Source organism: Odocoileus virginianus, chromosome 12 (genome assembly GCF_023699985.2).
Source record: "Odocoileus virginianus isolate 20LAN1187 ecotype Illinois chromosome 12, Ovbor_1.2, whole genome shotgun sequence".
Classification (NCBI taxonomy): domain Eukaryota; kingdom Metazoa; phylum Chordata; class Mammalia; order Artiodactyla; family Cervidae; genus Odocoileus; species Odocoileus virginianus.
In genome coordinates, this window is record NC_069685.1 from 57,047,648 (window position 1) to 57,063,565 (window position 15,918).

At 49.9% G+C, this 15,918-nt stretch overlaps 1 protein-coding gene across 2 annotated transcripts; it reads right to left on the reverse strand.

The window, feature by feature from the left end:
* Positions 1 to 240: 240 nt before the first annotated feature.
* Positions 241 to 15,153, reverse strand: SDSL (serine dehydratase like). Of its 2 annotated transcripts, XM_020887853.2 has the most exons (9): positions 14,221 to 15,153; positions 12,318 to 12,406; positions 7,527 to 7,721; positions 7,199 to 7,238; positions 6,364 to 6,503; positions 4,806 to 4,894; positions 3,715 to 3,942; positions 1,613 to 1,737; positions 241 to 652 (listed from the first exon to the last, which is right to left on the reverse strand). In XM_020887853.2, the coding sequence occupies exons 3-9, from the start codon at positions 7,698 to 7,700 to the stop codon at positions 459 to 461; spliced, it is 990 nt and encodes a 329-aa protein (XP_020743512.1). In that variant the 5' UTR covers positions 7,701 to 7,721; positions 12,318 to 12,406; positions 14,221 to 15,153; the 3' UTR covers positions 241 to 458. The 2 variants fall into 2 exon arrangements, with proteins under 2 accessions (XP_020743512.1, XP_020743510.1); XM_020887851.2 differs by lacking the exons at positions 12,318 to 12,406; positions 14,221 to 15,153 and adding an exon at positions 12,002 to 12,195.
* Positions 15,154 to 15,918: the final 765 nt, after the last annotated feature.

Sequence of the window (15,918 nt, forward strand, 5' to 3'; positions counted from 1 at the left end):
GAGAAGTGACAGAACATTCCCTCCCGTTCCTGAGCAGGTCCCCCAGGTAATGGAAGCCTGGTAAGGAACTCAGCATGGCCAGAGTCCCTTAGAAACCTGAGTTTTGAATTCTTGGCTTTATTGCCCAAGCTGTAGGATGTGAAAAGAGTCACTTCATCAGAGCACTGACATCAAGGTTGCCGTGTGCCTTCTCTGAGTCCATGAAGGTTAAAAAAAAAAAAAAAAATGGACATGCTAGAGTTACAGACTCAACTCAGAAAGGGTTTATTGGCCAGAGCTACAGGGAAGCTAAAGGGACAAACCCAGGTGGGCTTCCTGCAGGAGGCGGCCAGCAAGGTAGCACAGGGAGGCTTCTACTGGCTTTCATGAGCTCAGAGGCCCCTCAATCAGCTATATGGGTGTCCAGGAGCCTCTTGGGGATCGCTAGAACTCAGCCGGCCCTCCCAAACCAGGAGCCCTCAATCCTGGCCCAGCTGGGCTTTCAGAGCCTGTAGCTCTCTACTGTCAATGCTGTTGCCTCCACACACGATGACCACGACTGAGGCTGGGGAAGGGCACAGGTGGCCCTCAGCCTGGAGCCTCCCCAGGAGGCCTGAGTAGATGGCAGCTAAGGCTGCCCCGCAGGCAGGCTCCACCAGTGTTCGTTCATCATCTGCCCAGAGAGGGGGATGGAGGTGGAAGGGAGGAAAGGGAAGGAAAACCAGTTAGTACTCAGCAGGCTCTGGGCAATGCAGTTCCATGAAGCCAGTCATCCAGGCATCCATCTCACAATCTATCATTTGTCTGACCCTCTGTCCATCCATCAATCTGACCATCTATCCCTCGATCCATCCGCCTTTCATCCATCCATCCATCCATCATTAGACTGTCTGTCTGTCCATCTATCAGTGTATCTATCAATCATTGTATCATCCATCCATCCATCCATTCATCCATCATTTGACTGTCCATCCATCAATGTATCCATTAATCAATGTGTCCACCCATCCATCCATCCATTTCTATGTCATTTGTCAATCCACTGCCCATCAATCCAGCCAGCCAGCCAGCCACCCATCCACCTATTCATTATCCACCTTCCCACTCACTCAAACATTCACCCATTCATTCAACAAATATTTATTGAGCACCCCATCCCTGCCAAGCCCTGGGAATACAATAGTGAGCAAGACCTACGAGCCCCCACCCTCATAGAGTTCACAGTCTAGTGATGTAGGTGAATAAGAATCTGGCACTTGTAAGAATGGCGGATTGGTGCACAGGAAGTCTTCAGCTCTGGTGGAGTGGGGGTGGGAAATCAGAGGAGGCTTCCTGGAGGAGGTGCCATGATGGGCTGAGTAGCCCTTTAGTTACATGAAACCAATAGGCAGCAGGGCCAGGATGGGCAGCCAGAGGGAAGAAGAGTTTGTACAGAAATCTGGAGGCTAGAGACAGGACACACTTCTTCTTCACCCCCATCCCTTCTGTTCACTGTGTGCACTTACTGCATGATTACTGTATACCAGCCCTGTGACAGGCACCGAGGATATGGATATGGGAAAACACACTCTCTCCGGGGGATCCAGGGACCCCATGGGTTTCCAGGCCCAGGTGGAGGGCACTGCTCACTCACCCAGGAATCGCTGCACAGCACTCACGGCTTCAGCATCCTCTACCACCTCAGAGAAGATCCTAAACTCTTTTGTACACTCCAGGGCCCGTGCAGCCACTGTCCTGGCTCCCAGGCACTTGGCTAGACTGCAGGAGCGGGCAGTGGGGCAGGGAAAGCAGGGGTGTGGAGAAGAGTTCGGGAATCAGGTCTCCTCCCCGCACAGCCCCAGCCCTCCCCAGCCCCAGGCACCCCTCCCATCCTGCAGCAGGCCCAGGGCTCAGCATTTTAAGAGTCTAGAGCAATGCCTGAGGCAGGGGCAGCACTCAAAAATTATGTGTCCCATGAATGACTGATGAGCACATATCCCTCTGACTCTACAACCATGATGTGCTATTCTTGCACAGACCCCAGAAAGCCAAGCCTAGAAAATGATTCTTTCATTGTATTCATTCATAACCACTTATCGTGTCTATACCATAGCTGTATTTATTGACTGTTTACAGGGTGCTGGATGCACGGATTTTCCTGGGGGATCTTTTGTTTGTTTTATTTCTTGGTCGCACCATACAGCCTGGCATGTGGGAATCTTAGATTCCTGACCAGGGACTGAATCCACACCCTTGGAGTGGAAGCGCAGACTTGTAAACACTGGGCCACCAGAGAAGTCCCCAGGATTTTATATTTTAATTCTTACAATCTCCCTTGGAGTTAGAAATGTATGAGTCCCATTTTAAGGTCAGGAAACAAGTTCAGAGAGGTTGAGCAACTTGCTCAAGGACACACGGCTAGTCAACAGCAGAATGTGGGTTCAAATTCAGGCAGTCCGGCTCCAGAGTCCATGCTCTTTACCTCTGTGCTTGGGATGACCTACCTGCTGGTATTTTCCTGAGCTGTGCAGTGTTTCAGGGCCAGGAGAGCTTTTGCTGAGCTCATCAGAACTGACTCTCAGTCCTACATGGCCCACAGCATGGACTCTGGTGCCAGGCTGCCTGGTTTCAAACCTGGGTTCTAAACTAGCTGTGTGACCTTGGGAAAGTCACTTCACCTCTCTGAGCCTCAGTTTCCTCATCTGAAAAATAGAGATAATAATAACAGCTAGGGGTACTTCCCTGGCAGTCCAATAGTTAAGACTCTGAGCTTCCTCTGTAGGGGGAATGGGTTCAGTTCCTGGTTGGGGAACTAAGATCCCACATGCGGCAAAGTCAAAATAAGATGAAGAAGAATAGCTGGCTCACAAGGTTGTCATGGAGAATGAGTTAAAGCATTTCAAATGCTCAGGAGAGAGCCTTCCAGATAGTGAGTGCTATAAAAGTGTTAGTTGCAATTATGGTTATTGCTCTTATCCAGAACTGAGTCTGGGAGTGGAGACAACAGTGAATAAGGAAACGCAAAGATAAGTAAATAAATAACCACTGTAGGAAGATGCCATGAGGGAGAACTTGGGAAGAAAACTTCCAACAACAGGGTTTGGGGGAGACTCTCTCTGGGGGAGAGAAACCAACCAGAGAGGAGGGAACCCCAGCACTTCCGGGCAGAGGACATAGCCTGTGCAAAAGCGTGGAGGGAGGAAAGTGCCCAGCCCATTCAAGGGACAGGAAGACAGGCCAGTGGCTGGACTGGAGTGGGGAGGGGTCTGATTCCAGCCTGAGAGCTTGGGGAACGCGCTGATGGGTTTAAGTAGGGAACGAAAAATTCCTGTAGATCAGTCATGCAGGATTAAGGAGACCCCATGGAGGGACTTCCCTGGTGATCCAGTGGTTAAGACTCTGCCCTTCCAATGCAAGGGGCATGGGTTCCATTTCTGCTCAGGGAACTAAAATCCTGCATACTGTATGGCACAGCCAAAAAATAAAATAAAATAAAATAAAAATTAAAAGATACTTAAACACTTAAGGACTTCCCTAGCATTCCAGTGATTAGGATGCACTTCCACTGCAGAAGGCATAGGTTCAATCCCTGGTCAGGGAAATAAGATCCCTCATGCTATGCGGTGCAGCCAAAAAAATTTTTTTTAATTAAAAAAAAAAAAGGAGACCCCCTTGAGTGCTACCACCCTCACTAATTGGGGCCGAGAAGCCCCAGGACAGCCCAGCACCCCACAAGTGCCCCCAGCCCACGCCTACCTAGTGATGCTGGGCAGCGTCACCAGCCTGCCTGCCTTGACGGCCGCATTGAAGCAGTGTGTCCCTTGGGTCTCCATGGCGATTATGGGCACGTGTTGCCAGCCCACCTCTGCCAGACCAGCTGACACCCCGGCCAAGAGACCTCCGCCCCCGACTGCCAGCACCAGGGCACCGGGTGGGGCCCCCAGCACAGCCTTCAGCTCCCGCACCAGGCTCATGTGGCCTTCCCTGTGGGACGAAGGGAGCGGGAGAGAGGGGCAGGGCTGAGGGAGGACCAGGTCCCCAAGGCTCACAGGGACACAGCCCCCCACATCGCCATCCCCCACCCCATTCACGGCAAGGGGAGGGGAGACCCTGCCACACTTAGTTCACCCAGCTTCCACCCACTCAATTTATCCATTGACTCATTCTTTCTCCCCTTCGTCAGCCTCCCAGGCACTTTCTCAATCCATTTCATCCATCCCATAGCTTTGGAAAGAGGCAGCGTTCGTGTGTCTGGTTAAGAGCAGACCAGCATGGGACTTCCCTGGTGGTCTAGTAGTTAAGACTCCTCGCGTCCACTGCAGGAGCCATGGGTTCGATCCCTGGTCAGGGAACTAAGATCCGGCATGCCACACGGTGTGGCCAAAATTAAAAGGGCAGACCAGTGTATCACTTGGAATCAGGCCAACTCATGCCCTGGGTCTGGGACCCAAGGTCTCCACCACTTACTAGCTGTGTGATCTTCAGCGAGTTGCTTGACCCCTCTGGGCCTCAGTTTCCTCACCGGTAAAATGGACATAAAAAATCCATCTCTCTTGGGGAGGAATAAATGGATTAAATGTGTCCCAAAGTACACACTCAGTCAAGGGGATTTATTCTTAGCATTTCCATCTTACACATGTGGAAACTGAGGCGCAGGGTGCTAAGACGCTTTGCAGGGTCAAACAACTCAGGAGTGGCAGAGGTGGGGTCTGGACGTCCGTGTGCCTGACTTCTAAGTCTCTTCTCCTCTCTTGGCCTCAATTTTCCCTTCTCTCTAATGGGAGGACCCTGACTCAGTGAGGGTCTCCCAGCACTGAACTCCATAGGGGAAGGGACACCAGCCTTACCATATCAGGGGGTGGTCAAACGGAGGGATGTTCACCCAGCCATCATTCTTGGCCAACTCTTGCGCCCTCAGATTGGCCTCATCCCAGTTCTAAAGAGAAACCAAGACCCTCAGAAGACGGGAATCAGACAGCTACAGAGGTTGGAGCAGTGCTTGAGGTCTCCTGGATGACTCCAGGGCCTGACAGACTGGGGAGACCCCCAAGGATAAGACCAGAGCTGGGATGGACCCGAGAGCCTCCTGGGACAACAGCAGAGCTTCTGGGTGGAGAAAAAGATGCCACGTGATTTCCGCAATTGGGTGGGACCCGTTCAGCTGCCAGCCTGGATGAGAACAAAGCCCAGCAACCTGCGGTGCTGGGAAGGGGGGATTCTGAGCTTGCAGTGCAGGGGGTGTGGGTTGGATCCCTGGTCAGGAAATTAAATCCCACATGCTGTGGGGAAAAGCCTTAACAATTAATTAATTGCTAACTCAGTCAGTAAAGAATCTGCCTGCATTGCAGGAGACCTGGGTTCAATTTCTGGGTAGGGAAGATCCCCTGGAGAAGGAAATGACAACCCACTCCAGTATTCTTGCCTGGAGAATCCCCATGGACAGAAGAGCCTGGCAAGCTACAGTCCAAGGGATCCCAAGAGTCGGACACAACTTAGCTCCTAAATCACCACCACCACCAATTATTAATTAATTAAAGATAAAACCTGTTTGAGACCCCAAGGACTGTAGCCTACCAGGCTCCTCTGTCCATGGAATTCTTTAGGCAAGAATACTGGAGTGGGTTGCCATTTCCTTCTCCTAGGGATCTTCCCAAGCCAGGGATCAAACCTGGGTCTCCCGCATTGCAGGCATTTTCTTTAGCATCTGAGCCACAAGGGAAGCCCAATTAATTAATTGTTAATTATTACTTAATTAAAGATAAAATCTGTTTTCTAGGGATGACAGCCACCTGGATGGATGGATAGATTTTTTTTCCTTCTTCCCAGGAAGGGAGAAGGGTTACATGTTAAGTCTGTTTCTTTGGTAAGAAAGTGAGCCAGTGACATCCTCATCAGATGATATCCTTTCATATCAGGTGGCCTCAGAGCGGTGGATGATGCTATCATGATCTTTACATTTTCTTGTCTTATTGAATGGTAAAAAATGTATAGTGAATCATACTAAGGGTTAATGAGGAGGTAGGGAGACAGATGGAGTAGGAAATGGCAACCCACTCCAGTATTCTTGCCTGGAAAATTCCACGGTCAGAGGAGCCTGGTGGGCGGCAGTCCATGGGGTTGCAAAGAGTTGGACGTGACTGAGCACCCACACGCACACACACAGGGAGACAGATACTATCCTGATAATCACCAGCTTCCTGTTTCTCCTGGGTTCACACAGGAAGTCTTCTCCAGATGCGGAGAGCCAAGTCAGCAGATCTCAGCCCTTAATATACATCACGTCTCACTCACCCCTCAGCTTAGTCATCCTAAGGGCATAGTTCACCAAACGGAAAAAGAGACAGTCTCTCAGGGGCGAGGGGGGAACATCTCCTCCAGCTGCTTTGCCCTTCTTGGGGTCCTTACCTTTCCAGTCAGCTGAACTTCGGCCCCCTCCCCCTGCAGCCTCTTCACCACATTCACAGAGGTGCCTTCGGGGAGCACAATGGTGGCTGGGATGCCCAGCTTCCGGGCGGCATAAGCAGCAGCAATGCCCGCATTCCCCCCTGCAGAGGCGGTAGAAGAGGGTGCTGTGGCCAGTAGTCTATTGACACACTCTTCTCCTGCCCGCTCCACCCCTCCCCACAATTTTCCTTTGGGAGCCACGCCCTCCCGACGCTTGTATGCCCCTCATTGGCCCCAGAGGTGGACACGTGATCTAGGTGGAGCCAATCAGAGGACTCAACCACCTGAAACATGATTCGTTCAGGGATGAGTGCATGATACAAGCTGGGCCCAAAAGACCAATTCATAGATCGAGGAGGCCACAGGGAAGAGGTCCTCCCTTTTCACTACGGTTGGCAGGATGGTAGGGGGCAAGCTTAAAACTCCCGATGGCCATCAGGCAGTCTATATGAGAGAAGAGTTAGTGTAGCGGGAAGGCAAGCCAAGAAAAGTGGAGATACAGAGGAGAGCACCTGGATCCAGCTGTGCCTGAAACACATTATCCCAAGAATTCTTTGGTTCTTGGGAGTCCGTAATTTAAACCTGTATGAATTGGGTTTCTATCAACTTACTACCAGGAGGCTTGAATGATGGGAAGGGAGCAGAACATACAAAGCAGCCATCTGCCATGAGCTTGATAAGACTGGACCTTTAAGAAGAGGCCAAGCCCTGGACACCTCCTGCAGCTCCAACTCCTCCCCCTCCAGCACACCCAGCCCCCGAGGATCCTCACGAAGTAGAAAGGGGGCAGGCTTACCTGAGGAACACACCAGGTGTCTGCATCCCTTTTTGGCCACCTAGGAAGACAAGGAATGTGGGCAGGGGCTGACCCGAACAGGTGTCCTAGAGCTCTGGGGGAGGATGGAGTTGGATTCTCCCCATTGTCCTCCACTCCAGTATTCTTGCCTGGAGAATTCCATTGACAGAGGAGCCTGGTGGACTACAGTCCTTGCGGTTGCAAAGAGTCGGAGCGACTAAGCACAGCGCAGCACACCACATCGTACTCCAAGTCTCGGCATCCCTCGTCCTGCCCACAGCACTCCCTTCCCAGCTCTGCAGCCTCACTCCTGCCCTCCTGCCCTCACCTCTTGGCACAAATGCCCAATACCGCGAATCTTGAAGGAGCCCGTCGGCTGCACATTCTCATATTTGAGGAAGACAGGCATGCCTGCCACCTGGGACAGCGCCCAGCTCTCCAGCAGAGGCGTGACGATGTGGAAGGGCTCACCCTTGGCACATTCCTCCAGAGGGCTCTTCATCTCGGCAACCACTTGGAGGGCCTGCAGGAGGGCAGAAACGTCACAGCCCAGGCGGCTACAGCCCAGAGTCCCTCTAACTAGGACCCCGGAGGGGGAGGGGAGAAGCACCGTGGCCTGGTTCCCTTCACCCCAGGTGGCTTCCAAGCTGTGAGGCTCCAGGCAAGTGTCTGCACCTCTCTGGGCCTCAGTTTGACCATCCGGTCAAGGAGATTTGTACTAAGGGCACTTTTCTTCTGTTAACATGTATGCTACAGTGCAGGAATTGAGAATGTGGCCAATAGTGGTGATGAATGAATGAGACTGGGAGAATTCATGCAGTCATCATTCATTGATTCAAAAAAAAAAAAAAAAAAATTCCTGCGCACCTGCTGTGTCCCAGGCAGTTTCAGGTTTAGGGGCCCAGGACTGGACAGGTCAGAGGCAGCCCCATGTTTTAGTTGGGGATACAGAATCAAAGAATTGCAACCTGGAGTGACCAAGTTGGGAGGGCATTATTATAGAGTATGGTCAGGAAAGATCCTTTCCCAGGAAAGAAACATTTTTAAAAAAATTTGTATTAAGGGGACTTCCTTTGTGAGACTGCACTTCCAGTGTAGGGGACACAGGTTCTACCACTGGTTGGCAAACAAAGAGCCCATATATCTCGGAGGAAAAAAAAATTAAAAACTTGTACTATGGAAAATTTTAACACAGCAAAAGTGTCAAGAACCATCTGATGTAGCCACCACTCAGCTTCAAGAGTCATCAGCTCATGCCTGCCTTGTTTGCTTCATATCTGTACCCATCCCCCTTCCTGTATTATTATTTTTTCCACCTTTATTATTATATTTTCCTCCAATATTATTTGATCTGTAAATATTTCAGGATGTAGCTATGAAATTACAAAACTATTTTTAAACACTGTAGCCACAGTTTCAGAGCAGTATACATTTGTCCAAACTCTTCGAATTCTAACCTGGAGTAAGCTAATTTTATTTCATGGAAATTATACCTCAGTGATGTTCATTTTTAAAAATGTAATCACAATACCATTATCACATCTAAAAATATTAACAATCATTTCTTAACATCATCAAATATCTGCTAAGTGTTCAAAATTCCAATCGTCTCACTAAATGTGATTAACGGTCGGTTTTGCAGATGGTGACAGTTTAAGGTTTTTAACAGTTTGAATTGGGTTGCAGACGAGAGCTGTGCATTTTGGTTGGTAGAGAGATAATTTAATTTTCTTTTGATCTGCAGCTTCTCAAAGGGGGAAGGCTTTCCTGGTGGCTCAGTGGTAAAGAATCCACCTGCCAATGCAGGAGACATGGGTTCGATCCCTGGGTCAGGAAGATCCCCTGGAGAAGGAAATGGCAACCCACTCCAGTATTCTTGCCTGGAGAAATCCCATGGACAGAGGAACCTGGTGGGCTACAGACCATGAGGTGGCAGAGTCAGACACAACTTAGCAACTAAACAACAACAATGACAACAAAGGGGAAACTTTGAGATGAACAAGGAGAGAAGCAAGGGAAAAGCATTCCTGCAGAGGGGACAGCAGATGGAAGCACCGCTTGAGGGGCATGGACTTGGAGTGTTCCTGGTGCTGATGAGACAATGGACTGGGTAGAGCTGAGAGTACGAGGCAACAAAGGAAGGCGCTAGGTCTTGTGAGAGCTGGACCCTAAAGAAGGCTGAGCACCAAAGCACTGATGCTTGCAAACTGTGGTGCTGGAGAAAACTCTTGAGAGTCCCTTGGACTGCAAGGAGATCAAACCAGTTGGTCCTAAAGGAAATCAGCCCTGAATATTGGAGGTTCTGATGCTGAAGCTGAAGCTCCAATACTTTGGCCACCTGATGCGAAGAGCCGACTCATTAGAGAAGACCCTGATGTTGGGAAACTGAAGGCAAGAGGAGAAGGGGGGTGACAGAGGATGAGATGGTTGAATGGCATCACCAACTCAATGGACATGAGTTTGAGCAAACTCTAGGAGATAATGAAGGACGGGGAATCCTGGCGCACTGCTGTCCAAGGGGTCACAAAAGGTCGGGCAAGACCGAGGGACTGAACAAGGAGAGGTGAGCAGGGATGTTGGGGAGGGCGTTCCAGCCCACAGTGAGGAGTTGGGATATTATTCTTTCTACTTGCAGATGGGAAGCCGCTGGGAGGTTTGAAGCTAAGATGCGGGTGAGTGAGTGAGTGAATGAACCAGTGTGAAAGGGCAAGAAGCAGAGAGGGAGGAAATTAGAAGGGAAGGAAAGTAGAAGTGTTTTTTTGTTTGTTTGTTTGTTTTGTTTTGTTTTTTAAGGAGCAAACGCTGTGTCCCTTTTATTTTTCTTTTGGGAGGGAAAAGCGTTGGGCAGCCTCCTTGCAGTTCCACTACTTGCCACTAGGAGGAGCGCATCAACCTCCATCAGCTACCGCCAGCTCGGAGCTTCTAGTCCACACTTACCAAGTCAGGGCTGGGCTCCCCGCGTCAGAGGGTCCCGGGTCTCTTATCCCTGGATTTGACTCTGAGTCCTTGCTGGGATGGCCCTGAGATTCCCCAGGCAGGGAAAAGCCTGAAACACTTCCACCCAGTGAAATTCATGGCATTGGGGGAGAGCAGCCTGTGAGCCACCCAAATCCAGCAGACCCAGTCCTGGGCTTCAGCTTGGCTCCAGAGCCCAGGAATTTGAGTTTTGGGGTCAATCAGAGGACAAAGTTAGGAACTAGCTATGACTTCCTGGCTGTGTGACACAGGCAAGTGTCTCAACCTCTCTGTGCCTGTTTCTCCTTCTAAAATGGGGATAATAACATCCCAACTCACAGGTTCAGTTCAGTTCAGTTCAGTCGCTCAGTTGTGTCCGACTCTTTGCGACCCCATGAATCGCAGGGTGCAGATTTAACCACTCCAGTATTCTTGCCTGAGAATCCCATAAACAGAGGAGCCTGGCAGGCTACAGTCCGTGGGGTCACAAAGAGTCAGATATGACTGAGCAGCTCAGCACAATAATAACAGATATCCTTTGTTGAGTCCCTATTATGTGCCAGAAATTGGCTGAGTCTTTTGGAGGTGTCCTCTCCTTGGGGTCTTTTAAAAATGCTAATATGCTCATCCTTACTCTAGAATATTTACAAAGCCCGAACCTAGGAACTGGGGATACCATGGTGAACAAAATAGACATCTACTCTTGGAGGAGACTTTATAGTCTTACAAGGGGATAATGAAGATCCCACATGCCGCGACTAAGACCCAGTGCAGCCAAATAAATAAGTTAATTAAAAAAAAATTTTTTTAACCTGAGACCTAAAAAAATGAGAATGAACTAACCACACAACAAACTGGGAGAAGAACTTGGGCATCACAGGATCACTGTAAGGGTTAAGTGAGACCTTATATTAAATAGTAAAGACATCAACTCTGCCTGACGCACAATAACAGCTAATAGTTATATGGGACTTACTGTGAGCCAGGCACTATGCCAAGCACTTTATAATAATTACAACAACCCTGAGATAGGTTCAGTTAATAACTCTACTTCATAGACAATGAAACTGAGGCTCAGAGAGGTTAAGTATTAATAACTGGCCCAAGGTCGCACAGCTAGAAATGGCATGGCCAGGATTCCAAGTCAGGCAGTAGAAGTTGGCATTTGTGCCCTTCCCACCATGCTGTACTTTCTCTCTCTCTCTTTTTTTTTTTTTGTACTTTCTCTTTTATAGTAGCATTATTATTATGATTAAAGATGTGAGCATTTAGCACTTGACCGCCGGTTGTCTTCAGAAGCAAATGCTCCTGGTTCAGTCCTCAGGCTCCCCCAGTGCTCTTGGTTAGACTGCCCAGAAAAGAACAGCAGGCATCAGTTAAATGAACGAGTCCCAAGTTGCCAACAGCCTTATCAAGCCCAGACACCCATGAGGGCGCCTGCTACATCTATGAATTAGGGTAAAGACCAACTAACTACCTTTCCCACCTCCTTTGTCCTTCAGGCTTTTCTCCAGAGGCCGCCTGGGTGACACTCCACAGCCAAATCCTCGATGCCAGGGTTGGGGAACCTCACCACCTCTTAGTTGCCAGAATTCCCAGCCCCACCATCCTGGGAGCAGGGTGGACTCCCCAGTCTTCAGGGTCCTGGGCCCCCAGCCTTCTGCTGCCAGGCAGACAGGCCACAAGAGCCCAGAGCTGAACCTTTGGGGGGACTTCGGACAGCCTCACTCTCCCACTTTCTGTCCAACCACCTGGGACTTGGCTCCAGAACCTTCCATACAAACCTCTACTCACATTCACAAATGCACACAGAGTCCCAGGGCCCTATCTGGGCCCAGACCCACTTACCTTCCTTCCCAACAGTTCTCAGACCAGCTTGGGTCCCAGTCCGCTGCCCACCAGCCTTTCTGGGCACCAGCTGTGCCAACTCCCTGCAGCCTTCCGTGGTGTTGGCCCCTCCCCCCGTGTTAAAGGAATAGCTCTCCACTGGAGGGAAAAGGGGACAAGACCAGCCTTTGCTGCTTCTCAGTTTGCTGTCCCAGACATGTGATGACCTAGCCCCATTTCACAGATTAAAAAAAACCTGAGGCCCAGAAATGGAAACTCACCTGGCCAAGGCCACCCAACCAACAAGGGTCACCCTTTACCCCTCCCTCTGGATCACCTCTGCTGTGACACAGACACCTCCAAGTCCAGTGCTTGTCCCAAATGCCAAGCCTCTTCCCCTGGACCACTGTCAAGATCAGCTTAGGTCTGAGAAGAGAAAACAAGGATAAAGAAACAATTATTATCTGTCACATGAGAAAGGCATGTTTCCTTCTGAAGTTCCTCCTCATCTCTGATATCTTATGCCCAACATTGGGACTCAAACAATTATTTGTTGTTCAAATGAATAACTTTGACAATCGATTCATTCATTCTAAGAATATTTATCGGACACCGACTCTAGGCCAAGCCCTGGGACCATTAGCCTCAAACAAGACAGCATGTACCCTGCCCTCAAGAAGCCCCAAAGGGGGACTTCCCTGGTGGTCCAGTGGTTAAGAATCTGCCTTGCAATGCAGGGGACATGGGTTCAATCCTGATCAGGGAAGTAAGTAGTTGCCTCATTGCAACTAAGTCTGCACACTCTGGAGCCAGTGTGCCACAACTGGAGAGGCCATGCCCCGAAACCAAAGATCTTGCATGATGCAACTAAGACCCAATGCAGCCAAATAAAATAAGTAAGCCCGAAGGGACCACTGAAGAGCAGTTGTGATCAGTGCTGTCAGATGTTGGCGGGAAGCGGGGAGGGCCAGGGCTGTGGGTGCCCAGAGCAGGCACCTCACCCGGCCCCTGGAGGCCGGGAAGGCTTCCTAGAGGAGGAGACTGAGTGAAACCAGGAGTCAGGAACACGGAAAGCAAAGGTCTGAAACTAAAAAAAAATGGGGTGTTCCAGGAACAGATGTGTGCAGTAGGACTGGTACAGAAAAGGCAAGAGTGGGAGAGGAAGTGGGTTTGGAGCTGGAGAGGTGGGCAGGGACCAGCACCCACAGGATGCCCCTCCAATGCAGGGTGTGGACCTCACCCAGGGCACTGGGGAGCGTGGAAGGCATTAGGCAGGGGAATGACATGATCAATTCCTGTCTTGTCTCTATCACCGTCTCATTGGGTGACTCTGAGCTGGTCACATCCATGGGGGCGGCAGGCTCAGTTTCCCTCTGTGTCAGACTGGATGTGAGGTCCAGGAAGCACGTGGCAGCCCAGATGGTCTGGGCCTTTCTTGGCCTGAGTGTGACCTCCCCGGATTTGATGATTAACTCCCAACCCCTTGGGGTCAAGGGGAACTGCTTGGTCATGATTCTTCATAAGGACTTTAGCAGTTTCATCCCCTCCTCACACTAAGCACGTGCCATCCTTGTCAGGTGTCCTGTCCTGGACGAGGAACTGGGAACCCGGAGGTGGTAAAACCTAATTTATGCCCTGAGGTGGCCCCTAGCCTGAGGGTGAGAGGAAGATACCAATTCAGTGACAACCCTTACATCCCCTAAGAGGACACGGAACAGAAGGTCCCCAAAGGGCAGCTGAGGGTGGAGGGTGATCAGGGAGGACTCCCTGGAGGAGGGGGGCCTTAGCATACATGCTCAGACAAGAAGCATGACAGCCGCATTTACTGCAGGTCTACTGCATGCCAGCCCTTCTGTGTTGACAAGAGAGTCCCATAGGCTTTTGTTTGTCTTGTTTGTTTGTTTGGCTCCACGGGCTCTTCACTGGGGTGTGTGGGCTTTCCAGCTGTGGTGCAAGGGCTTATTTGCCCTGCAGCGTGTGGGGTCTTAGTTCCCTCTCAAAGTTTATTTTAATAGTTGAGTATACATAGCCTCTGTGTGGGTGTGCATAAAGTAATATCCAGAATTTTATGGATATTATCGCTTAGAAAGAAGCTAAGGCAGGGATTAAACTTTTTAAATGGAGTTTGTTGTTTTAAAAAATGTGAAGTAATAGCATTAAGCTTCTGGCATGAAGAGGCAATAACAATAACAAATAACCTTGAAGCCAGGCTCTAGTACAAATACCAGCTTTGCACTTACTGGCTGTGTGACTTTGGATAAGTTGCTTAACTTCTCTGTGCCTTGTTTTCTCAAGCGTTGTTATTGTTCAATCGCTAAGCCATGTCCAACTCTTTGTGATTCCATGGACTGCAGCACGCCAGGCTTCCCTGTCCTTCACGGTCTCCTAGAGTTTGCTCCAACACATGTCCATCGAGTCAGTGATGTCATCCAACCATCTCATCCTCTGTCGTCCCCTTCTCCCAACCTCAATCTTTCCCAGCATCAGGGTCTTTTCCTATGAGTTGGCTCTTCGAATCAGGTGGCCAGTGTATGGGAGCTTCAACTTCAATGACAGTCCTTCCAATGAATATTCAGGGTTGATTTCCTTGAGGATTGACTGGTTTAATCTCCTTGCAGTCCAAGGGACTCTCAAGAGTCTTCTCCAGCACCACAATTTGAAATCATCAGTTCTTCAGCGCTCTTTATGGTCCAACTCTCACATCCATACATGACGACTAGAAAAACCATAACTTTGACCTTTGTCGGCAAAGCAATGTCTCTGCTTTTCAATACAGTGTCTAGTTTTGTTATAGCCTTTCTTCCAAGGAGAGGGGGGTCTTTTCATTTCATGGCTGCAGATACCATCCAAAGTAATTTTGGAGCCCAAATAAAATTTGTCACTATTTCCATTTTTCCCCATCTATTTGCCATGAATTCATGGGACCAGATGCCATGAACTTCATTTTTTGAATGTTGAGTTTTAAGCCAGCTTTTTCACTCTCCTCTTTCACTTTCATCAAGAGTCTCTTTAGTTCCTCTTCACTTTCTGCCATTAGAGTGGTATCATCTGCATGTCTGAGGTTGTTGATATTTCGAGGTGTGGGTCGGCAGCGGCCTGCTGTGGGGACAGGGACACTGGCTGTAGCAGTCCTGGAAGGTGTTGTCATAAGTCCTTTCGGAGGTCGCCGTTAGCCCTACCATGGAGCCTGTAGACTCCAGGACCCGGCCAAACAACAACAGGGAGGGAGCACAGCCCCACCCATCAGCAGATAACTGGATTAAAGATTTACCGAGCAGGGCCCTGCTTACCAGAACAAGACCCAGCATTCTCAAATGTGGGGTGAGAATTAAATACAACTTCCTTTGTGGAGTTGATGTGAAGATCGAAAGAGTTAACACATGTGAAATATTGAGAACAGTAGCAGGATTTCCCTGGTGGTCCAGTAGTTAAGAAGCCACACTTCCAATGTAGGGGGCTGCAGGTTCAATCTCGAAGGCCCACTGCTCGGCATGGCCAAAGAAAAACAGAGTTAGAACAGTAGGAAGAACTTTGTGTTCACGGCTATTGCCGCCGCTGCTGCTGCTGTTGTCACCGTGATGAAAGGTGTGACACAACAGTGTGGTGACAATTGCTCCAGCAGCCCATGACATGGCATGACATTCCTCTATCACAGAATGATTGCAACACCTAGGGGGAGGTGGGTATTGTAGTGAACGCCACATCGTGGAGTCAGACGTGGCTCAGAGAGGCCGAGTCACTTTCCTGAGGTCACACATCTGTGGCCAAGCCAGGGCTTAGACCCACCCAGAGGGACCAGGCTCCAGAGCTCCTGATCCGGAAGAGGATAGGGTGGGAGAGCCAGAGTGGTCGTATCAGAGAGCAGAGGAGGCTGGAGAGGGGTCTGGGTCACTGATTCTCCCCCCACCCCACCCTGCCCCCCTCCTGCCCCAGAGCCA